General features: G+C 42.1%; 1 protein-coding gene and 5 non-coding genes across 6 annotated transcripts; 3 read left to right on the top strand and 3 right to left on the bottom strand.

The window, feature by feature from the left end:
• Positions 1 to 1,039: 1,039 nt before the first annotated feature.
• LOC113037063 (U5 spliceosomal RNA) lies at positions 1,040 to 1,152 on the bottom strand. The gene has a single exon (XR_003274562.1). It is a non-coding gene; the product is annotated as a U5 spliceosomal RNA (small nuclear RNA).
• A 9,838-nt stretch (positions 1,153 to 10,990) lies between these two features.
• trnal-cag (transfer RNA leucine (anticodon CAG)) lies at positions 10,991 to 11,073 on the top strand. The gene has a single exon. It is a non-coding gene; the product is annotated as a tRNA-Leu (tRNA).
• Positions 11,074 to 11,564: 491 nt separating this feature from the next.
• On the top strand, positions 11,565 to 18,067 carry LOC113035731 (elongation of very long chain fatty acids protein 4-like). The gene is made up of 5 exons (XM_026191376.1): positions 11,565 to 11,755; positions 16,307 to 16,482; positions 17,273 to 17,400; positions 17,551 to 17,637; positions 17,814 to 18,067. The coding sequence occupies exons 1-4, from the start codon at positions 11,565 to 11,567 to the stop codon at positions 17,599 to 17,601; spliced, it is 546 nt and encodes a 181-aa protein (XP_026047161.1). The 3' UTR covers positions 17,602 to 17,637; positions 17,814 to 18,067.
• trnaq-uug (transfer RNA glutamine (anticodon UUG)) lies at positions 12,395 to 12,466 on the bottom strand. The gene has a single exon. It is a non-coding gene; the product is annotated as a tRNA-Gln (tRNA).
• trnal-cag (transfer RNA leucine (anticodon CAG)) lies at positions 13,965 to 14,047 on the top strand. The gene has a single exon. It is a non-coding gene; the product is annotated as a tRNA-Leu (tRNA).
• A 6,331-nt stretch (positions 18,068 to 24,398) lies between the features above and the next one.
• On the bottom strand, positions 24,399 to 24,470 carry trnaq-uug (transfer RNA glutamine (anticodon UUG)). Its single transcript has one exon. It is a non-coding gene; the product is annotated as a tRNA-Gln (tRNA).

Here is a 24,470-nt window from a genome sequence, read left to right as displayed (position 1 = left end):
GTACTCCTCCTGCTTTATTTTATATATTTCAGCCCTTGCCTTCCTCTCAAGTAATTCTTCTTGCTTCAATTTTAAATTTTCTATTTTCTCGTCCATATTTTTATTTTTTCCCTCATTTTGTTTTACATAAGTATGTTCTATCTCTTTCTGTAGCGTACAAAATTCTTCTTTTCTTGATTTTGACCTCTCCGTACAGTAATCCACTGTGAATTTTTTAATTTTATTTTTTACATCCTCCCACCAATCTGATTTCTTCATATATAGATTTTTCATCTCTGCCCATAACGGGAAGAGCTCTAAGAATTTTTCCCTATAATCTTTTTCCGTAAGTACTTCATTATTTAATTTCCAATATCCCTTTCCAAATTCCGTTCCTTCTATCTCCAATTCCGCCTCTACAGCTTGATGATCCGTGAACAGTGCCGGTATTATTTTCCCTCGCTTTATTTTACACTTTTTGTCTACCAATATATAATCCAATCTACTTTTCACCCCTCTTGTATTCTTCCATGTATACTCTACTCGTTTCCGCTGTAATTTGGCCATTACATCTATCAAACCATATTTTTTTATGAATGTCTTAAAGGGGAGGGAAGATTTTTCCTTCTCCAAAGAACAATTAAAATCCCCTCCCACTATAATATTCTTTCTTGTCATGAAACAGGTATCCATTTTTATTTATTTATTGTAATTGATCCATCTTAGTGGGGATTTAAATATTACAAGTTATTATTAGTGGCTTCATATTTGTCTCTGTTTTACCCCACTATAACATTTGACTTTAAAGTGGCTGTTGGGAGAATCGTTGTTTTGATAGATTGTATTTTCTTTTATATATTGTAAGCAGAGCTGCATGGACTCCACACTGGGATGAGGAGAGGCCTGCTGTTGCTGTGTGACACTGATTTTGCTGCTGCACTTTGTCTTTTAGAAATAAATCCAGTTTCCAGCCAGTCTGTCGTCACAACGCAGTCAACCATTTGAAATCTGCTACACGCGCTTTCTTCTATTTCTTCTTTTGAACAACGAGGAGAGGGGCCAGCCAGACGGCAGACCCTGCCAAAAATAGGTGCAACTCCTTAGCCTCACTCTCCACGGAAGTCTTTAGTAAAAGGCGAAAGACTTGTACGTTTTGAAGAGAAGCCAGAGTGTGTGTTTCTTTGGCCTCGCAGGAAGCCGCAGTGACTCCTCGTCCCGGCTTCCGGCGTCACGGTAGGCCCTGTTTGCTTGGCTGAAGGGGCAGATCTCAGGCCCCGCCTGCTCTGCTCCAGAGTTCCATTTTGACAGGAAAGGGGTGACTGGAGAGGAGCACATATGTTACTGTAATACATCACATCCAATTTCAAAGGGATGTATTGGACATCCCTCCCACCTTTTGATATTGTCTGATACATAGTTGTTCTTTTACATATTCATACACCCCCCCCCCCCCCCCATATTAATTTAAAAATTCCCCGTGTTAGCACCTTCCTATGAGTCTGTGGCATTGGAAAGACATATGCCAAATGGAGTAGGGCAGGTAAGATGTCAGCTTTTACGGCCAAAACTTTGCCAGTTATAGTGAGCTTTCTTTTTGACCACATCCCCAATTTCTTTAAGATCTTCGCTATCTTCAAATCCCAGTTGTAATTTGCTGGATTTCCAAAATCAATGCCCAGGACCTGCATGGACCCTTCACACAAAGAAAGCCCGCAAAGCGTCTGTCTCCTACCTGCCCATCGTCCCAAAAATGTATATTTTGATTTCTCCTCATTGACCTTTGACCCCGCAGCGCTCTCAAAGGTCTGTATTGTTCGTATCATCTCCCTCACACTTCCATCATCTTCCAAGTAAAGAACTGTGTCGTCAGCGTACTGGGAGATCTTCAACACCTCCCCCCTGGCAAGGGCACTCCTCTAATTTTCTCGTTTCCTCTTATTGCACATGCTAAAGGTTCTACATATATAACATAGAGTAGGGCGGACAGGGGGCAACCCTGCCGTAGCCCTCTCGTTTGTTGTACTTCCTCTGTTAAGTGTCCATTTATCTTTATCTTGCAGATTATGTCAGTATACATCATACTTATCCAATTCAAAAATTTACCTCCTATATCAAAATTTCTCATCACCCTCCATAAGAAATCATGATTGACCCTATCAAAAGCTTTTTCCTGATCAAGTGTTACGCATATTGTTGTCAAGTTCCTCTCTTCGATGTATGTAAGCACATCTCTATGTAATTGTAAGTTCCAACCAATCTGCCTGCCCTTTACCCCGCATGTCTGGTCTGCATTAATAATAGCAGGCAAGACTCGGGCCAGGCGTCTTGCTAGAGTTCGACTCAAAATTTTGTAGTCCACGCAGACCATTGAAAGAGGCCTATAATTTGAAAGCACAGCAGGTGAGCCTTTCTTATGTAGAAAACTTATCACACCCGTCCTCATACTCTTTGGCATTCTACCCGTTTCACACATTTCTTCAAATACCTCCAACAAGTGGTCTCCGATGAGATCCCAAAAGGTGATGTAAAACTCCTTTGTGAGTCCATCTATCCCAGGTACCTTGTTATTCTTCATTGTCTTTATCGCCTCGTATAGTTCGTGGTTTGTTATGCTCCTTTCCAAAAGCTTCCTTGCGTCCTCTGGTAACCTCTCTTTCAGAAAACCTAAAACCATTTCTTGAGCCCCTCTATCTACTTCTTCCACACCAAACAATGAACTGTAGTACTCCTCTACCATCTTCAAAATATTATCCCGTCCAGTAACCGATTTCCCTTCCCTTTCCAGTTCCATAATTGCCCCTTTTTCCTCTTTCTTTTTCATTTGAGCAAAAATGAGCAAAGACGTCAAGACCAAGATCCTGTGCCGCGAGTGCCGAGTGCACGTGTGTACAAACTGCGCCGTCACGTACTGTCCCAACTGCGCCGCTTCTTCCCGCGCCGCCGCTCCCCAGACGCCACCGACGCCGTGATAACACAAGCGCCCCACGGTGGTCCTAGCGACCCCCCCCCCCCACCCTATCATCATCATCATCATCATAACACACATATGCCCCGAGGGGGGTCCTAGCGACCCCCACCCTAATCACCATAACACACATATGCCCCGAGGGGGTCCTAGCGACCCCCCCCCCCCCACCCTATCATCATCATCATCATCATAACACATATATGCCCCGAGGGGGTCCTAGCGACCCCCACCCTATCATCATCATCATCATCATATTTTTTGTAATTTTGAATTCCAGTTCTTAATTCTCATATTTTCTCCTATTTCCACCCCTAAAATTTTCAACGTTTCTGATTTTTCTTGCAATCCCCATTTTTCTTTAATCTTCCGCCACTTAAAATAAATCACCTCACTCTTCTCTTTATTCATTTTCATCCCTGAGGCTGCTGAAAAAGCTTCACAAACTGCCAAACTTACTTCAATCGACTTATTGTCCGTAAGCAGCAGAGTTATATCGTCCATATACATGGAAAATTTAATTTCCAACCCTCCGCTACCCGGTGGGGTCAACCCTTTAATTAGCTCATTAGCTCGTAATGCACACGCTAATGGCTCCATCACCAATATAAATAAGGTGGGAGACAACGGGCATCCCTGCCTTACTCCAGCTTTCACTGCAACTGTAGTAGTCTGTACACCATTCACATTCACAACACTACTACAACCAGAATACAACACCTCAATCCATCTCTGAAAGACTTCTCCAAATCCTAATTTATCTAGGACTTTCATCAGAAAGGCATGACTGACATTGTCAAAGGCTTTTTCTAAATCCAAGCTTAACCCACAAAGGGGGATATTCCGCTCATGGCTATAAAGGTAGCTATCCCTTATAATCACTAAACTATCTGTCATCTTACGTCCTTGTATCCCACATGTTTGTTCCACTCCAACTAACTTAGGTACTACTGTCTGTAAACGAAAAAAAAGGGCTTTTGCTAAAATCTTAATATCTACCCCTAACAATGTCAGGGGTCTCCAATTTCTCAAATCTTTTTTAGAACCCCTTTTCCATAACAGGGAAATCACTCCTGTATTCATGGACGTTGACCATACACCTTTATCCCATGGTTCTTTATAAACCTTGCACAACGACGGGCTAAGTTGTTCCCAAAAGGCCTTATAGTATTTCTTAGGTAAGCCATCCATACCTGGTGACTTGATATCTTGCATACTTTCCATGGCTCTTGTGATTTTCTCTAGTGTTATACCTTCATCTAAATTTATACCATCTTCTGGATCCAATTTTTGTGTTAACTTTGAGATAAAGGATTCTACAATCGCCTCATCAATACTTTGTTCTTTGTACAAGTTGATATAAAAGGAATATACTACCTTTAAAATTTCTTGGGTACTTTTCACTTCTTTCCCTTCTTCATTAATCAGGCTGTCAATAGCAGGTTTAGATTTATACAATTTTTAAAAAAAATATCTCGTACATTTTTCATTTTCTTCCACATGTTTTACCCTACTCCATATTAATACTCCCTTGCTTTTGTCATTTAAAACTACCATCATTTCTTTTTTCAGATTTGTAATCTCTTCACTAACATCAAAGCCCAAATTCAGGAGGTTGTAAAACCTTTGTAATTTTTCTTGCTTTCTCAATAACCTCCTCTTTGCCCGCCTTTTCCCTTCAAGACTAAAAAATACTTGGGTCCTAATCTTTATACTCTCCCACCATTCCCCTACAGATTCATATAGTGGTTGTAGAGAGACCCATTGTTGTAATTTAAGTTTATACCTTCCCGTAACCTTTCCGTCCTTCAATAGATTCAGGTTTAGTTTCCATGGCCCTGGGGCCGACTGAAAAGAAGATTGAATACTAAATCCACACATGACCTTATGGTGATCAGAAAAAGGTACTGGTTCCACTTTACATGACAGGGGTATTAAGCCTTCACTGGCAAACAAAAAATCAATCCGTGAAGAGGACTTATTATTAGACCAGGTATATCCAGGGTCTGACGGGTTAAGAAATCTAAACACGTCTTTCAAATTACCGTCTTTAATCAAATTATCTAATGCACAAGTACTTGAATCTTTCTTCACTGTTGAAGCCGCCCCCTGGATTCCACTTGTTTCTGGTGTACAGTTAAAATCCCCACCCATTATTATCGGTCTTCTATTACAAAGAAATGGTTGTAATATTTGAAATAATGCCGTCCGTTCTTTCAACTCTGTATGTCCATAGACATTAATAATCCTGAGTTTACTCCCATTTTTTTCTACATCTATACATAAAACTCTTCCGTCCACCACTACCTCCACTTTTTCTATATTAACAGTTTTATTGTTAATCAAAAAACCTACACCAGACATCCGATTTTGGTTATCCCCTGACCAAAAGGATTGGCCATATGTCCATCGTTTTGCAAACTTCGTGTAGTTGTTGTTACGAGTTCAAAATTGGGGATGGATACAAGAGGAAAAACCACAATAACAACACTGGTCCGGCCGGGTTAAGTCAAACGATGATTTTAATAGTCACACGCGTGGGAGATGGACACTGTATGCAGACAGCCTCAGATCTCAAAATGGTGGAGCATTGATCAAACTCTTATAGCCTCTGGTGTCCCCACCTTATCATAAAAGCCTAAACATTCACATGCTTTCTCTCACACGGCGCCTAAGCTACGACCTTGGCTCCCTGTTTATCTGCTCCTGCTGAGATGGGGCAGAAAACTCCAGCATGTTCCGTTCTCTTCTAATCAGACAAATAAGGCGATGACTTTCTGCAAACAGTATTTCTTATAACATCATAAAACAACATCATTCATCCACAATAAATCAGCAGTCTAATGTAATGCAAATCAGTTTAACAAATGCAAGAGTTATCAGCTTCTTCTAATTCAGGAGAATAATGCAAACTAAAACTACATAATAATTCACAACCTTTAATTAGGGGTCTAACATGGCATAAAATAATATTATAATCTAACACTTCCCCTGATGAGCTCGTTAGAATAATGAGCTCACCTACACCCTGTACTCCAGTGTGGCCGGGTTCATTTCTTCTTACTCCTGAGGTCCTTTGTCCCCCTGATGGGCGAACCATATGTGAGATGACCTCTGTGTTTGCGCAGTTCAGATGTAAGAAAAACTATTATTACAACAGTAGCCGGTACAGATGACACTCCCCAGTTCTCCCACAGCTTTATTTGGTGCTACCTTATACCCTTCAGACGTACTCAGACTAGAACCTCTGTCCAAGGAGCTTTTAGCCTTTATTTTATTGCTGCAGCTACCAGTGTCGTCCAGTTGGGTGATCCTCTGCTCTTCTTTCTTCAACCTCAGGGGTTAGACAACCCTTCAGTCGTGGCACAGATCAGGGGATTATTCTGCCTCGATTTCAAACGACGATCTGTGTATCCTCGGGTCCTGTGTGTCCTGTGTATCCTCCAGAAAAAGAACAGGAACGCGTCCCCCTTTTGCCCAAGAGCCTCTCGAACCTCGTTGGTCTGGTGTTCCCGGATTTCCGCCAACCCCTTCATGGTTATTGCTGTGTTTATGGGATCCATCCTTTTGAGGTGACTAGCTGGAGCCCAAACGCCATGACACTTGCACCCAGCTGGCGTCTCGGCAGTCACTGTGTCCGTCTCTGCTGCGAAGGATCCTCGCCTATCTGTGACCTCGTCTGGTGTCTGTTCCTTTCTCTGTAAGAGACAAAAAACCAAAACACCTCTCTTCCTAACCCTAATAACCTAATGTTGTTATCTACTGACCTTCTAGTGATTCAGAATTGGTTTAGAATATTCAGAATGTCCCAGGGACTTATTGTAATCATATCCTATGTGTGTGTAAGCGTGTTTGCATTTAGCCCTCTGCACTCAAGGCATTTCCTACACTTTATCAGTCCGGACCATCACGCCGAACGAAGCTTATGACCTTCAAAAGACTGAGTGCCAACTCATTATAAGCACATTTGCAAAGTGTGTCTGAAAATTACTAAAGCCACTCATATTAAGAAAAGACATCAAAAACAAATTAGCCATTTTTAATCCTAACATTTGCCCCCCAAAAATCATGTGTTTGCTTCTGCCTACTGTCCCTTATGGAGACACAATATTGCAGCTACAAGGTCTCCCAGGTTGTCAAGTTGATCTGCATGTGATTCTCTGACTCAGGTATATAATATTAAATGAATCTCGTGTAATTAACTGCCACTACTTAAAACTTAACTTAAAGATATAATTGAATAAAAGATCACAGAGAATAACATGATATCAGTGTTATGTAAGCGCGTGCGGCCTTCCATGCTCGAAGCCTTTCCCCTCCATAGATCAGCCAGACATCGTGCTGACTGTAGCTTTTAACCCTTATTAACTTGAGCACAACTCTATAATGAGCAACAAACTGCAATATGTATAAAAATGTTTTGATTAGCGCCAGTTATAGTTTTAGTAGTGTTTTGCAAAAATTAAGTGTCACCAAATCCCAGCTCCATCATATCAGTCATGCTCTTCTGCTTATCCTTGGGTATTGAGACTATTAACTCTTGCAGCACCGGGTGCTCCTAATTTTGGTTCAAGTGAATTGATAAACTTTTTGAAGGCGATTGACTCACACAGTTATATAGGTGTCCCCGTCCTGTTGTCTCGGGATGCATCACGCTGCCTTATCTGGGGTTAGCTGTTTTCTGGGGATGCGGGTTGAGTGGGGGAGCTCTTCAAGGAGGGGGAGTGTGCTCCCCCTGATGAGCTCTTCAAGGTAAGCTAGGTTAGCCTTCTTGTGTGAGCTTTTCAAGTGCCCTTCAAGGTTTGTGGGATTTTTAGTTTTATAAATGTCCCTCATAACCTCCTGATGACCCAGTACTTCATTTTTGCGCACTAGTACACATTTAGTTTTTGCTTGTAGCTCTCATACTCTACTTACCACTCATCTAAGTCCTGATGTTTCTTAGAGAGGACAACAGTACCTTTAAAATTATATCAAATGTGTGTGGGCGTGGCCTTGCCAATTGTTTTGTTTTTTCCCCCCACCTTTTCAAAATGGCTGGCATGCCCACAAGCACATTTTATGGAAGAAAGAAAGGTAAACTTGATACAATTAAAATGTTTTGTTAAACTCAGATCTTGATTAATTTTCAAAAATAAACATCTAGTAAATAATTTGAGGGGTTCTTAAGAATTATGCTTATTTAGTTTCACAGAGGAAATGACTAATTTATTAATGTGTACTCTAGTGCACGTCGGGACTTTGTACTTATATTTATTTCACTTTTTCCTAGTAGACAACTCTTTAACAAAGGCAGAGAAAATTCTCAACAGAATAATTGAGCGAGATTCAAACATAGATTTTTCAGAAGATGAGAGTCATGTGAGCCAGATAGGAGAGGGTGAGAACCCAGGAGGAGCCACACAAAGATTATCGAGATTCAGTGGCAGATGTAATAGAGAAAAACACAGGGCCACCTGAAATCTGTCGTCCTATCTGGTCCAAAACCAACATGTAGGAGAATCTGGAATTTTTGATTTTGAGTTAAAAATAAAATATGGGTAAAATGCAGAAATGTTTTCCAGTAAGGTAAAAAATAAGAGTCGCATTTATAGCTAAATCCATGACACCTAATTATTTCTACAAGATCACGTCGTTGCTAAAAATTATCAATGATCTCAATGTGTGAAAAGAACTCACAGTATCTGGAGTTCAAGCTCCTCTTGGCTGAGAAACCAGGGACAAACATGTGAGCGAGACCTGAATAATACCAGTAATTAAGAGTTCTCTCCAAAAATCAAGAAAAGGAAGCCCCAATCAGATGAGAATGTAGCAAAATATGGTTCACTCCACTTGCCTGAAATGGTTAACAGTCCAAGGCATTTCAGTTGTAGAATGGTTGGGTGCAACAGTAAAACAAGCAGGGTCACTGGATGAATTGGGAGAGTTTTGAAAAGAGGAAACTCTTATGGAGTGAAATCTGGTGAAATCGGTGGGACCTGATTTTTGGGGGGTGAAACCATACTGCATGTCTTCTCTGGCACATTGAATTTCTGTATGACTTGTGTTTTCTGTGAGAGCTTTATAAAATCAAGCAGCTAACCATGACGTCTGCCTTTACAAAACACTTGTCAATCACTAAAGAGTTCCTTCACTTGTCAGTCACTATGTGGTACTAAAGAGCTGTCTGAAATTCAGTTACAACCCACACAAAGTTACAGATTGGAGTATCCGAGTGCTGAGGTGCGCTTGTGCGCAAAAGTCACAAACACTCTGCTGACTCACTAACTGTACAGCTCCAAACCTCTTCCGACCTCAAAGTCAGCACAGAAAGTGGGCGCCACGAGCTTCGTAGTATGTGTTTACATGGCTGAACAGCTGCTATATTCGAACAAACGCCTTCAGAAGAGACTGCGACCTGAACGCAGTGCCTTCGACCGCTTGGCGACCAAAAACAAGTTACCACTATGTGACATGCAGTATGGTTTCACCTCCCAAAAAGCAGATGCCACCGAGATTTGAACGCGGATCGCTGGATCCAAAGTCCAGAGTGCTAATCATTACACCATGGAACCGATGTGAAACTGTGTGAACTGTCATGTCATGGCAACCTGTCTAAAAGTATTCAGCCAAATGATCAGTATGCATGACATTGTAGATTATTCGCACTACGTTTCCATGGCTGAACAGCTGCTATATGTGTTATGAGAAGGATAATGTGTGTTTCTTCCAAAGTATCTGACAGTGGTAACCTCCACCAAACTGGCACTGCAATGTCAGAATGGCTGAGCGGTCTAAGGCGCTGCGTTCAGGTTGCAGTCTCCCCTGGAGGTGTGGCTTTGAATCCCACTTCTGACATTGAAGCTTTACTCTTCTTGATATTGTGACAAAATACTCTTGGGTTAACCACGAGCTTTCTAAAAACTTGCATATAACAATTGTGCACCATTCATTCCTCATCTTTGCTGCCCATCATTACAACTTTGCTAATGATGGGCAGCAGGATAGTGTCATGATGTTACCTCAGACATGGTTAAAAGCCCTGTTAACGTAAGTGCTTCTTGCCGGGTGCGGTGGCACGTGCCTGTAATCCAAGCTACCGCGAGGCTGAGGTTTGAGGATTGTTTGAGCTCAGGAGCTCTGAGCTGCAGCAGGCTATGTCGATCGGGTGTCCGCATTGCGTTCGGCATTGATATGGTGATCCTGGGGGAGCCTGAGACCACCAGGTCACCTAAGGAGGGGTGCCCAGGTCGGAGACGGAGCAGGTCAAAGCCCCCGTGTCGCTCAGTAGTGGGATCGCACCTGTGAATAGATGCTGTAGCGCAGCCTGAGCAATACAGCTAGACCCAATGTTTATACACATCCTTATACTTGTCTCTAGATCACACAGCAGCCTCATCAGCATGTCTTGGTCTTTTTAATTCAAGTCCAAAACACTCACAAATCTGCTGCTCTGCTTGTCCGGCACCACCTCCACCTGCAGGACAGCTGCAACTACATCCTCCACTCTAAACACGCCACCGCCCAGCAGGTGGAGACAAACTCAAAGTAGGACATTTCCTTGGTGAGGAGAGAGGATGGAACCAAAAATGCATTTATCCCCGTGTTCTGTGTTGATGAAAATCACCCAACAGGAAAGCAGCTGGGCATTCATTTGAAACCAGTTCACAGGTTGGGCTGTGGTTCCCCCTCTAGCGTGTCTGCTTGAACTTTCAACTGTGAACCTCTTAGATCCAACCTTCCCAACTGCTCATCTCGCAAAAGACAAAATAGAAGAACCCAGAATGTCTTTTTATACCTGCTCACGCTTTTTCACGCTTCCCTCACAGGACGTCACATTTCACACTTTGGCCATCCAATCAAGTTGTTGACATCTAATCATTCCTGTCCACCACACCTGATCTTTCTATTTCGATCTGACTTACAACATTTAACACAAACTTTTAAATCAATATATTTTCTTAGTAATTATTTTTATTTGTTTATTACATGCACTTAACATACAAGTATGTCAAATGGAAATCAGCAACTGCGTGGGATTATTCAACTAGTTGGCTGCTGCAATGTGTCAGGATGGCCGAGCGGTTTAAGGCGCTGCGTTCAGGTCGCAGTCTCACCTAGAGGCGTGGGTTCGAATCCCACTTCTGACAATTGTATCTTGGCACTTCTTTCTTCCTTCTACTCATGTGTCTTTGATCAGTGCTTGTTGATTAATGGTCATGAGAATTTGCATAATTGTGATGAAGGAACTGACCTCCAAGCCCACTGTTCCTTCAGGGGGCTGCTTTCAGTCATTATGCAAATATACTGTTTATAAGATTGGGGAAACCTGCAGTCAGCTGACACTGAAGAAGTCACTTGGATGAGTGATGAGACATTTTTCCCACTGAAAACGCTACATTCAGATGAACAGAATCAACCTTTGGAGACTTCTTACTGTTGTGACAAAATACACTTGAAACTGGCAATTCTATATCAGTGGAGAACCAATTCCAACAGTCTAAGAGATGTCCATCAAGAGCCTGGGACGGTGGTATAATGTAGACCTCAATGATACCTGGCAACTTGACAAACGAAGGCAAAACTTGGCTAATGACCTCAGGCGGATTAACAACACTGCACTCCTTGAGTGAGGCTTGAGATGTCACTCAAGGACTCCCGGGACCCCATAGTGAGGGGCGCTGCTCCCACCCTAGCAACAGGGAGGAAGTGGACCACAGCCACGTCTGTGCTACAGGCCAAATCGGCTCTGAGCCATAATGACATGGTGGGTCGCGTCCAACAGGGCAGAGAAGGATTTGGTCTTGGCAACCTCGGTGGCAACAGGCATCTGTAACCGAACGTCAAAAAATGGTGGTGGAGGAGGTGTGTCGAAAGGAGGAAACAGTAAGACACGCCAGAGCCATAGCGCTGGCCAAGCAGGGTCACTGGATGAATTGGGAGAGTTTTGAAAAGAGGAAACTCTTATGGAGTGAAATCTGGTGAAACCATACTGCATGTCTTCTCTGGCACATTGAATTTCTGTATGACTTGTGTTTTCTGTGAGAGCTTTATAAAATCAAGCAGCTAACCATGACGTCTGCCTTTACAAAACACTTGTCAATCACTAAAGAGTTCCTTCACTTGTCAGTCACTATGTGGTACTAAAGAGCTGTCTGAAATTCAGTTACAACCCACACAAAGTTACAGATTGGAGTATCCGAGTGCTGAGGTGCGCTTGTGCGCAAAAGTCACAAACACTCTGCTGACTCACTAACTGTACAGCTCCAAACCTCTTCCGACCTCAAAGTCAGCACAGAAAGTGGGCGCCACGAGCTTCGTAGTATGTGTTTACATGGCTGAACAGCTGCTATATTCGAACAAACGCCTTCAGAGGAGACTGCGACCTGAACGCAGTGCCTTCGCCCGCTTGGCGACCAAAAACAAGTTACCACTATGTGACATGCAGTATGGTTTCACCTCCCAAAAAGCAGATGCCACCGAGATTTGAACGCGGATCGCTGGATTCAAAGTCCAGAGTGCTAACCATTACACCATGGAACCGATGAGAAGCTGTGTGAACTGTCATGTCATGGCAACCTGTCTAAAAGTATTCAGCCAAATGATCAGTATGCATGACATTGTAGATTATTCGCACTACGTTTCCATGGCTGAACAGCTGCTATATGTGTTATGAGAAGGATAATGTGTGTTTCTTCCAAAGTATCTGACAGTGGTAACCTCCACCAAACTGGTACTGCAATGTCAGAATGGCTGAGCGGTCTAAGGCGCTGCGTTCAGGTTGCAGTCTCCCCTGGAGGTGTGGCTTTGAATCCCACTTCTTACATTGAAGCTTTACTCTTCTTGATATTGTGACAAAATACTCTTGGGTTAACCACGAGCTTTCTAAAAACTTGCATATAACAATTGTGCACCATTCATTCCTCATCTTTGCTGCCCATCATTACAACTTTGCTAATGATGGGCAGCAGGATAGTGTCATGATGTTACCTCAGACATGGTTAAAAGCCCTGTTAACGTAAGTGCTTCTTGCCGGGTGCGGTGGCACGTGCCTGTAATCCAAGCTACCGCGAGGCTGAGGTTTGAGGATTGTTTGAGCTCAGGAGCTCTGAGCTGCAGCAGGCTATGTCGATCGGGTGTCCGCATTGCGTTCGGCATTGATATGGTGATCCTGGGGGAGCCTGAGACCACCAGGTCACCTAAGGAGGGGTGCACCGGCCCAGGTCGGAGACGGAGCAGGTCAAAGCCCCCGTGTCGCTCAGTAGTGGGATCGCACCTGTGAATAGATGCTGTAGCGCAGCCTGAGCAATACAGCTAGACCCAATCTTTATACACATCCTTATACTTGTCTCTAGATCACACAGCAGCCTGATCAGCATGTCTTGGTCTTTTTAATTCAAGTCCAAAACACTCACAAATCTGCTGCTCTGCTTGTCCGGCACCACCTCCACCTGCAGGACAGCTGCAACTACATCCTCCACTCTAAACACGCCACCGCCCAGCAGGTGGAGACAAACTCAAAGTAGGACATTTCCTTGGTGAGGAGAGAGGATGGAACCAAAAATGCATTTATCCCCGTGTTCTGTGTTGATGAAAATCACCCAACAGGAAAGCAGCTGGGCATTCATTTGAAACCAGTTCACAGGTTGGGCTGTGGTTCCCCCTCTAGCGTGTCTGCTTGAACTTTCAACTGTGAACCTCTTAGATCCAACCTTCCCAACTGCTCATCTCGCAAAAGACAAAATAGAAGAACCCAGAATGTCTTTTTATACTTGCTCACGCTTTTTCACGCTTCCCTCACAGGACGTCACATTTCACACTTTGGCCATCCAATCAAGTTGTTGACATCTAATCATTCCTGTCCACCACACCTGATCTTTCTATTTCGATCTGACTTACAACATTTAACACAAACTTTTAAATCAATATATTTTCTTAGTAATTATTTTTATTTGTTTATTACATGCACTTAACATACAAGTATGTCAAATGGAAATCAGCAACTGCGTGGGATTATTCAACTAGTTGGCTGCTGCAATGTGTCAGGATGGCCGAGCGGTCTAAGGCGCTGCGTTCAGGTCGCAGTCTCACCTGGAGGCGTGGGTTCGAATCCCACTTCTGACAATTGTATCTTGGCACTTCTTTCTTCCTGGTACTCATGGGTCTTTGATCAGTGGTTAGAGAGTTAATCTCATACAGCTTATGACAAAATTTGATCGGAAGTGATTGATGGCCCTAATCACGACCTTTTGACCTCCCGCCCCTCCCCCCCGGAAGCGTGTAATGAGCGTGACGAATCGCATCCGGAGAAGGGGTGTGGGAAACCCCCCGCGTGTCGAATTGCATCCTGAGAAGGGGGGGTGAACCCCGGAAGCGCGCCATCTGTTGCTAACCGTGTCGAATTGCATCCTGAGAAAGGAGGGGGGGAACCTCCGGAAGCGCGTCATCTGTTGTTGGGAAAAAAAAGGTTTTAGAGGGAGGGGGAAACCTCCGGAAGCGCGCCATCTGTTGAGATCTGCTCTCCCAAAGAAGAAGGCTTTGAATATGACATATTCAATCTCGATCCGGACCTTATGACCCTACCGGAAATACTCCGGAAGTGTCTAGTCATTTTCAGACCTGTTGCGTCATGTTCCCTAAGCACAGCGGTGATGCAGCAGCTGATTCTGTGATGTATAGAGAGACAGAGCGGGTGTAATTTTACTTTCTTAAGCTGCACCGGCGTTTGTAATGGAAATAAAGAGTGACTTCCTGTAGAGATTTCAATAGTATTTTATTTTCCTATAATACAGACGCTGTAAAAAACCTTTAAGATACACCATAGCTTGTGATGAAAAGAAGAACTTTCTATCCGCTTGTAACCTACAGGCTGCCTATGTGTAAAAAACGAATAAATATCCCTTAGTGAATACTACTTTTCCTTTTGAGAGACTGAAAAACAAACCAGCGACAGGCGATCTTGTTTCACTCACACACACACACACACACACACACACACACACACACACACACACACACCCCGCGGGCCAAGGAGGAGTTTTTTTCTTCAATACTTTAACAATAAGTTTTCTCAATAGATAGAAAATGATGACGCTGAGGAGTCAACATCCGATATTATCATTGCTTGTAACCCGGTAAATAATTTCGTACATCTCCTCCCCTAAAATAAGCCTTAGCGGAAAAAAAAGCTCATATTCGAATAAGTTTATTAAAGCACCCCCCTCTGTGGGAAAGAGTCAACCATGAGGCGAGTTTTGTCAACAGCAATTGTCCATTTGGTAAAACAAATATCCGTCTCAAAGTCATATTTTACCGTTGCAGAATGCGGAAAACAGAAGGCACACACACACACACACACACACACACACACACACACACACACACACACACCGCGGGTCAAGGAGGAGTGAGACGGCAGAATAGTTTTTTTCTTCATTACTTTTACAATGGGATTTCTCAATAGATAGAAAATGATGACGCTGAGGAGTCAACATCCGATATTATCATTGCTTGTAACCCGGTAAATAATTTCGTACATCTCCCCATAAAACAAGTCTTAGTGGAAAAAAGCTCATATTCGAATAAGTTTATTCCCCTCTGTGGGAAAGAGTTTTTTTCTCAGAGTCAACCATGAGGCGAGTTTTGTCAACAGCAAGAACAAAGCCAGACAACTGTTGCCCATAAGGTAAAACAAATATCCGCCTCTAAGTCGTATTTTACCGTTGCAGAATGTGGAAAACAGACAGCGTTCACAAGAAGGCATTCAAAAAAAGGAAATTGGATACCCCAACTCTCCCGACTGCACACACACACACACACACACACACACACACACACACACACACACACACACGCTTGCATAGATAAACTCTGAATATAGTAGTGGGACTTCAGCTGTTTATGTAACTTACTATCTTAAGACTTTTGTGTCTACAATAATTAGTTTCCTTGGAACCAGATCCCTACCTGTTAATAATTCTCCACTGTACCCATGGTTCAGAAAATTACAGTCAGCCTGCCAGGGACACGTCACTCAGAGAGCTTTTAGAAACATGAGAGGCATCCATACATTTAGAGCACGGGTCTGTTATCAGAAAAAAGTACAAGCCGGAGTTGAATGGTGTTCAGTTTCACCTTCCTTCCTGTTGCTCTATGACGTAGTTTGAAACAGAAACCACAAGTGAGTCAGTCTCGGGTCGAGGTTAGGATTTCCAAAATCAGAGTTCACACACATGTAGCTCTTGATCATATATCGTTAGCTTCATAGCATAAGTGCCTAAGTCATTGGACTTAGTCCAATGACTTAGGCACTTATGCTATGAAGCTAACGATATGTTCATATGTTAACAGTCTTTTTCTTCCCCTTCTTTATTTCTGCGGGAGTCAGGTGGCAGGAACTCTGTGGAGGTATTTCATCTCCAAAGGCATTGAGTATCTGGACACTGTGTTTTTCATCCTGAGGAAAAAATTTAACCAGGTCACCTTCCTGCACGTCTACCATCATTGCTCCATGTTCACGCTCTGGTGGATTGGCATCAAGTGGGTGGCAGGAGGACAGTGTGAGTAGCTTACAACACAGCAGACATCAGCTATATGATATATATATGAATTTATCAGCATTGCTGTTGATAAAGCCTTCATCGGCTCTGTAGTTTTGTGGTTTATACTGGGTGAGGGCTGGGAAGAGACACAAATGCCTTGGTGGATGCTTCAGGAAGCTAAACCAAACATGTGGAGCTACTTGTCTATAAACCTTTTATTCACTACTGGTTAATGTATTCATTATTGTTGTTTGTTGAGCTTATTTATTTTTATTTTTTTTATAATATGCATCTGCATATTAACAGCCATGCTAGCAACTCTGTAAAGGTATACCATTGGCAGAGGAGCACTTTGAGCTAAGTGCTAATGCCAACAAGGCAACATGTTGAGAGTAATAGCATTTAATCGCTGAAGTTTACTTTTGGGTACAATGTTTATCATGTTCACAGTATGTATTTAGCATGATAACACGCTATCACTTGCTAATTAGTAAACACAGGTGCAGCTATATGTATATTTGCAAGTAGATGATTGTGACTGAGAGTAAACTGAGCCTGAACACTGATGAGAAAGCTAGATGACAAATTTCACTGAAACCCACAAGCATAGTATCGTCATATGTAGCTTGGATAGTTTAATCTGGATTCATGGGCCCCTGGACCTACACTTGTTTGTATCTCCCACCCCCTCAACTATTGCCTTTTTATTGGATACAGACAGCAGGAGTTCAGAGCAACTCAGTTTAAGATTTTTTTTAACTATAGTAAGCAGAACAAAATTAAAAACTTATTGTTTCTTCTACTGCAGCATTCTTTGGTGCACATATGAATGCGATGATCCATGTCCTGATGTACCTGTATTACAGTCTTGCCTCCTGTGGACCTAAGATCCAAAAGTACCTGTGGTGGAAGAAGTATCTGACAATTATCCAGATGGTAGGTTGATTTCCAGGGTGGCTGATTTTGAAATTAAATATACTGATTGTAGGGATCATTTGACTGAAAATCATTCTTCTTGCTATGAAAGAACGGTGAAAACACAATATGGTGCAAAAGCATAACTCTTATTCTCTCTTTGGGGCTCAGATTCAGTTCCATGTCACCATCGGTCACACGGCCTTGTCTCTCTATCTCTAAAGACAGAGCACATATCTGAACCACTGGAACACAGAGGTAAGAGAAATCTGTGGAGATACATGCGAAGGATTAAACTATAAATTAGTTAATATTAGATTATTTCTGCCAAGAAAAATGTTGCCTGAGTTGATGTAGCAGTAATCTTGTTTGCGTCGGCCATGTTTCTTTTGGTTTGTGTTACCTTACCTGCTTTTCTTTCATACTCTCTTTAGGTAATAAAGCCACATCTTTACCATGAAGCTACCTTTGGCTCTGGTGTTTGCACTCACCCTCCCCATCATCAGGGCTCAGGTTCCTCACTGGGGCCCGTGTCCAGAGCCTGCTGTTCAACCCCCCGTCAGCCTTAAACAGGTACCAGTGACGATGCAGACTGTGCAGAATATGCTGAACACATTAGGCGTGAATGTCATGAGATACTTCTTCTCTCGCACAGTTTGAAAAGGAAAAAGCTGACACCACAAACATTATCAGAGATTTCTGTTAAACGAGAATTTATTAATATAAATATTGTTTTCATGTGAAAAAATAATTTAATTTATTAAAAGTACTTTTTATTTATATAGTTTATAATATATATATATATATTTTTTTTTTTCAGCATTTCAGCATAATCTTTGTTGTAAGTCAACTCAGTACCCAAAGTATTGTGTAAGTAAAGCTTTTCAGTACCTTTAATAGCATAGAAATGTGCATACATTAGTACAATAACTGAATAAATGAAGACAGACTTTTTCCCAGAGGGGAAACTTGGCAAAACATTGTGTTTAATTACTTCCTCAGCTGGTGTAGAGTAGGTTTTTATAAAACACATACCATATATCAGAGTATGTAGATTTATTCATAGTCTGCCGACCCCCTCTTCTTCTTCTCTGTGTTGGTGTTGTTGTTCGTGTGCGTGTGTGTGCGTGTGTGTGTGCGTGCCTTAGAAGTCAATTAATACATTAGCCATACTTAAAAAACATCTGAATTTCATTTAGAACTGAGATTCTAAGTTGTAAGCAGAAATCTTATGCACAGCCAGAAACATGTTTCCCCACTTTCACAATGCTGAGGTGTCAAATCCACAACCCCCAACAAATGGTTTGTTACACGCGGGTGTGAAGGGCAAGCTTTACTTACACAGCCTCACACACAGTAGATTTTTAAAGTTTTTGGGTACAGGGGTTTAGCCACAGATGCAACATCCACTTTTGATAAAGATCCCTCCACCTGTTTATTTCTTAAGAAATTAAGCATCTTTATTAAGCTCTTATTTATAATTGTCTACACAATAATAGACACCGTGTGCTCTGTGACATTATAGTCTTCTACTGCTGCTTCCATCGGTTTGCATTTTAAACTCCCAGCCTTTCAGTTTGTTATGAACGACTTTATATCACAAAATGTTAGAAATATAAAGTGATCCATGCGACTTTTTTATTTTTTTTATTTTTTTATTTTCTGTTTGATGGAAGGACTTAAGACACGAGTTATTTAAACAATTCTAAATGACAGTGTGATGGCCATAGCACTTTATGTGGGCCAAATGTGTTAAGGATAATGTTTATCAATGTAAAATTGCAAAGAACCTTTGAATAGATTATAACATTTTGTAAACAGTTACCTCAGAAGCTGTATTGGTAGATCTATGTATGTAAGGTAAAACTATCCACAGTACTTCCACTTAAGTAGCTAAACACATAAAGTCACCCTTACCAATAATACGCTGCTCCTTAAAAAAGTAGCACAAACAGACAACTGACTGAGCAATGATAAGTAGAGCTACCCGAGGCCGATACTCAAGCAGAAGAAAATTAAAAGTTGTTGTTTTTGTGGCTCGAAAAATTAAAGAATGTATGTTTAATAATTCAACAAGACCCACACCTTCAACACATGTACATTCAAATTCTGGTACAGGCTCATCATTGCTGCTGTTCAATAGTTTTTATCCGTTTGAAAAAGTCATTTTACGGCTTTAATGTTTCCAGCTGATAAGGAGAATGAGCGCATTTTAAATGAGCGTTCAAAGGCTTTAAACATCTGCTTTGTCTGTAACGACAGTATCAAACTACAGAGCATTGTTTTTACTAAAATTCAACATTTTCAGATGAAAATTTGGCTACTTTTTGTTTTTTTTCACTGTAACACCCACCTCAACGCCATTTTTAGGATATTCTTGGTGATCCCACCTTTTTCATATTTATGCTTCTGGCACTGAGGGTATCTAATACGCATGTTGTCACTGTGTTTGTACTACCAGCTGTGAGGGCTCTGCTTTTGCTTTGAGCAGTCTGTTTTTATTTTGTCTCGTGAGTGTGTGTGTTTTTCAAACGAGATCCTCGTCAGTTTGATTTTGTTACCACAAACTTTGTGTGAAGTTCACAACAGAGGTAAAGAGATTTAAACACCCCAGTTTAAGGAGGCAGGCAGGGGTTGAACCAGCTGCACAGGGCTGGTGAAGCAGAGAGTGTCGGGGGGAGATGTGCAACAGAAGCAGAGGGAACATTTTACAAGATGATAAATGGCAGATTTAGATGATTAAGGATTTGTTGACAAGATTAAAAGACACGTCCGTCAGAGTTCAACAACATTACAGTTTGATTAAATAAAAAAGTTTTTAGACTACACAAGGTTCATTTTCTCCTCTGATAGTAATCATATTAAACATGTCAAGAAAGAAAGAGTATAAAGAAAATAGTAAATGTGTGTCTAATTAAACTCTTCCTGTGAGCCTTACATCATCCTTTAATATGTTTGGTGTTACAAACTTGAAGAAGCACGGAAAAGATCATCAGACATTAATCTAATCAGTTTGCAGCCTTCATTCGTATTGAAAAGTTGAAATCTTCCCTGCTAGACCCAAGTGCAGCGTTTAACACCGTCGGCCATAACATTTTATTACAGCTATTATTAAATGGAGAGTACTCTTCACACACTGAGGTTAATTATGAAGCTCCACAGGCTTCTGTGCAAAGACCAGTTCTGTTTACATTATACGTGCTTTAGAAGACATAGCATACCACAGGTCAGCTCAGCAACATTTCGACTTTGGCTTGTTTTTTCTGGTTAACGTTAATTACGTAATTTAGAATTAAAGTTTAGTGTTTTTAGCATTTAGGATGGCCGTGGCGAGTAACTCAAGTGCTGTAAACATTTCATGAAACCTCATCAAAAGTTATCTGAGTTGGAAGGGTGGCTGTTAATAAGCCATTCTTAAGGAAGGAGAACAGAGAAAAATAAGGCTGAGGTGTGCCAAATTACACAAGAAATTGACTGGAAAAAGAAATCAGCTGTAATATGTCTTATGGAGTAATGATTCCAAATTTGAAATATGCATGGAAGAGGTCCGAAGAGAGATACAACAGTGAATGTCTATAGCCGTCTTTAACACAGCGTGGATACTCTACCGTGCTTTGAGGCTGGATTTCAGCCAGTGTTGTTGGAGCTCTTATCCAAATTAATCAAATTATGAATGTAGAAAAGTTCCACCAGATTTTGATCGACCATGTAATACCACGTAGTGTCTGATTGGCTTCAACTTCATTTTTCAGTACGACAATGATCGCAAACATACTGCCAATGTAGTCAAAGTATGCCTGGATGAAACAACGCATCAGTCATGGATTGATCTCTCCAGGGTTCGAACCTCAAGATAATCGAAGCAGTGTGGGATCATCTTGACAGAAAACAAAACAAAAGGCAGCCAGCATCCAAAGAAGAGTCTCGGATGTCTTTCAAGAAGCCTGCAGAACTAAGAAATTACAAGAAAGCTTAACTATTAGAGTTTAAGCTGTGTTGAAGAATGAAAGGCAGCTTTAACTGAACAAAAGGGGAAAAAAATCCCACATTGACAGCTAACTCAAGAGACAAAAAGCATTAGAACTCAAGTCATTACCTTACTTAAGGATAAATAAGTTAATTAATTACATTAATGCATAAGCAGAAAATAACCTACAGTAACTGCTTTGCGATATGGAAGTGCAAAAGACAACTGAAAGGGAGGATAGTTTCTATATATGTGGTTTCTATTAAGGGACAGAGGAATGATAAGAAACGATAAGAAATCAAGGACAAGGAGTGTGGTGTAGATAAGTGAGGAAATCCGATCATTACTACAAATTTAGTTGAAATTTAAATATTTTAACTATGGTGCCTCCTGTGAGGGCTGTCTGTTTTCCACATTCTGCAACGGTAAAATACGACTTTGAGGCGGATATTTGTTTTACTTTATGGGCAACAGTTGTTCTTGCTGTTGACAAAACTCGCCTCATGGTTGACTCTTTCCCACAGAGGGGGGGTGCTTTAATAAACTTATTCGAAAATGAGCTTTTTTCCACTAAGACTTGTTTTATGGGGAGATGTACGAAATTATTTACCGGGTTACAAGCAATGATAATATCGGATGTTGACTCCTCAGCGTCATCATTTTCTATCTATTGAGAAAACTTATTGTTAAAGTATTGAAGAAAAAAACTCCTCCTTGGCCCGCGGGGTGTGTGTGTGTGTGTGTGTGTGTGTGTGTGTGTGTGTGTGTGTGTGAGTGAAACAAGATCGCCTGTCGCTGGTTTGTTTTTCAGTCTCTCAAAAGGAAAAGTAGTATTCACTAAGGGATATTTATTCGTTTTTTACACATAGGCAGCCTGTAGGTTACAAGCGGATAGAAAGTTCTTCTTTTCATCACAAGCTATGGTGTATCTTAAAGGTTTTTTACAGCGTCTGTATTATAGGAAAATAAAATACTATTGAAATCTCTACAGGAAGTCACTCTTTATTTCCATTACAAACGCCGGTGCAGCTTAAGAAAGTAAAATTACATCCGCTCTGTCTCTCTATACATCACAGAATCATCTGCTGCATCACCGCTGTGCTTAGGGAACATGACGCAACAGGTCTGAAAATGACTAGACACTTCCGGAGTATTTCCGGTAGGGTCATAAGGTCCGGATCGAGGCCTTCCATAGTAAATATGCTGTATTTGAATATGTCATATTCAAAGCCTTCTTCTTTGGGAGAGCAGATCTCATCAGACACAGGAACGTTGCAGGGCTGCAGAAGGAAATCCATCTTGTGTCTGTGCCTTAGAAATTGTGACGGACTCCACCTCTCTGCTTTTTTATTCCCCTCCAACAGATGGCGCGCTTCCGGAGGTTTCCCCCTCCCTCTAAAAACTTTTTTTCCCAACAACAGATGACACGCTTCCGGAGGTTTCCCCCTCCCTCTAAAAACTTTTTTTTTCCCCAACAACAGATGACGCGCTTCCGGAGGTTCCCCCCCTCCTTTCTCAGGATGCAATTCGACACGGTTAGCAACAGATGGCGCGCTTCCGGGGTTCACCCCCCCTTCTCAGGATGCAATTCGTCACGCGGGGGGTTTCCCACCCCCCTTCTCCGGATGCGATTCGTCACGCTCATTACACGCTTCCGGGGGGGAGGGGCGGGAGGTCAAAAGGTCGTGATTAGGGCCATCAATCACTTCGGATCAAATTTTGTCATAAGCTGTATGGGATTAACTCTCTGTGGTTGTTGATTAATGGTCATGAGAATTTGCATAATTGTGATGAAGGAACTGACCTCCAAGCCCACTGTTCCTTCAGGGGGCTACTTTCAGTCATTATGCAAATATACTGTTTATAAGATTGGGGAAACCTGCAGTCAGCTGAGACTGAAGAAGTCACTTGGATGAGTGACGAGACATTTTTCCCACTGAAAACGCTACATTCAGATGAACAGAATCAACCTTTGGAGACTTCTTACTGTTGTGACAAAATACACTTGAAACTGGCAATTCTATATCAGTGGAGAACCAATTCCAACAGTCTAAGAGATGTCCATCAAGAGCCTGGGACGGTGGTATAATGTAGACCTCAATGATACCTGGCAACTTGACAAACGAAGGCAAAACTTGGCTAATGACCTCAGGCGGATTAACAACACTGCACTCCTTGAGTGAGGCTTGAGATGTCACTCAAGGACTCCCGGGACCCCATAGTGAGGGGCGCTGCTCCCACCCTAGCAACAGGGAGGAAGTGGACCACAGCCACGTCTGTGCTACAGGCCAAATCGGCTCTGAGCCATAATGACATGGTGGGTCGCGTCCAACAGGGCAGAGAAGGATTTGGTCTTGGCAACCTCGGTGGCAACAGGCATCTGTAACCGAACGTCAAAAAATGGTGGTGGAGGAGGTGTGTCGAAAGGAGGAAACAGTAAGACACGCCAGAGCCATAGCGCTGGCCAAGCAGGGTCACTGGATGAATTGGGAGAGTTTTGAAAAGAGGAAACTCTTATGGAGTGAAATCTGGTGAAATCTGGTGGGACCTGATTTTTGGGGGGTGAAACCATACTGCATGTCTTCTCTGGCACATTGAATTTCTGTATGACTTGTGTTTTCTGTGAGAGCTTTATAAAATCAAGCAGCTAACCATGACGTCTGCCTTTACAAAACACTTGTCAATCACTAAAGAGTTCCTTCACTTGTCAGTCACTATGTGGTACTAAAGAGCTGTCTGAAATTCAGTTACAACCCACACAAAGTTACAGATTGGAGTATCCGAGTGCTGAGGTGCGCTTGTGCGCAAAAGTCACAAACACTCTGCTGACTCACTAACTGTACAGCTCCAAACCTCTTCCGACCTCAAAGTCAGCACAGAAAGTGGGCGCCACGAGCTTCGTAGTATGTGTTTACATGGCTGAACAGCTGCTATATTCGAACAAACGCCTTCAGAGGAGACTGCGACCTGAACGCAGTGCCTTCGCCCGCTTGGCGACCAAAAACAAGTTATCACTATGTGACATGCAGTATGGTTTCACCTCCCAATAAGCAGGTCCCACCAAGATTTGAACGCGGATCGCTGGATTCAAAGTCCAGAGTGCTAACCATTACACCATGGAACC

Source organism: Astatotilapia calliptera, chromosome 14, assembly GCF_900246225.1.
Source record: "Astatotilapia calliptera chromosome 14, fAstCal1.2, whole genome shotgun sequence".
NCBI classification, from domain to species: Eukaryota; Metazoa; Chordata; class Actinopteri; order Cichliformes; family Cichlidae; genus Astatotilapia; species Astatotilapia calliptera.
Note: the sequence above shows the minus strand (reverse complement) of the source record. Positions and strands in the feature narration are given on the sequence as shown.

Excerpts from the sequence above, each read along its gene's own strand:
- LOC113035731 (XM_026191376.1), top strand. The coding sequence starts at position 11,565 with ATGTCACTCAAGGACTCCCGGGACCCCATAGTGAGGGGCGCTGCTCCC. Across the intron at positions 16,483-17,272 it reads GTGGGTGGCAGGAGGACAGT|CATTCTTTGGTGCACATATG; the intron begins GTGAGTAGCTTA and ends CTTCTACTGCAG. Across the intron at positions 17,401-17,550 it reads ATCTGACAATTATCCAGATG|ATTCAGTTCCATGTCACCAT; the intron begins GTAGGTTGATTT and ends TTTGGGGCTCAG.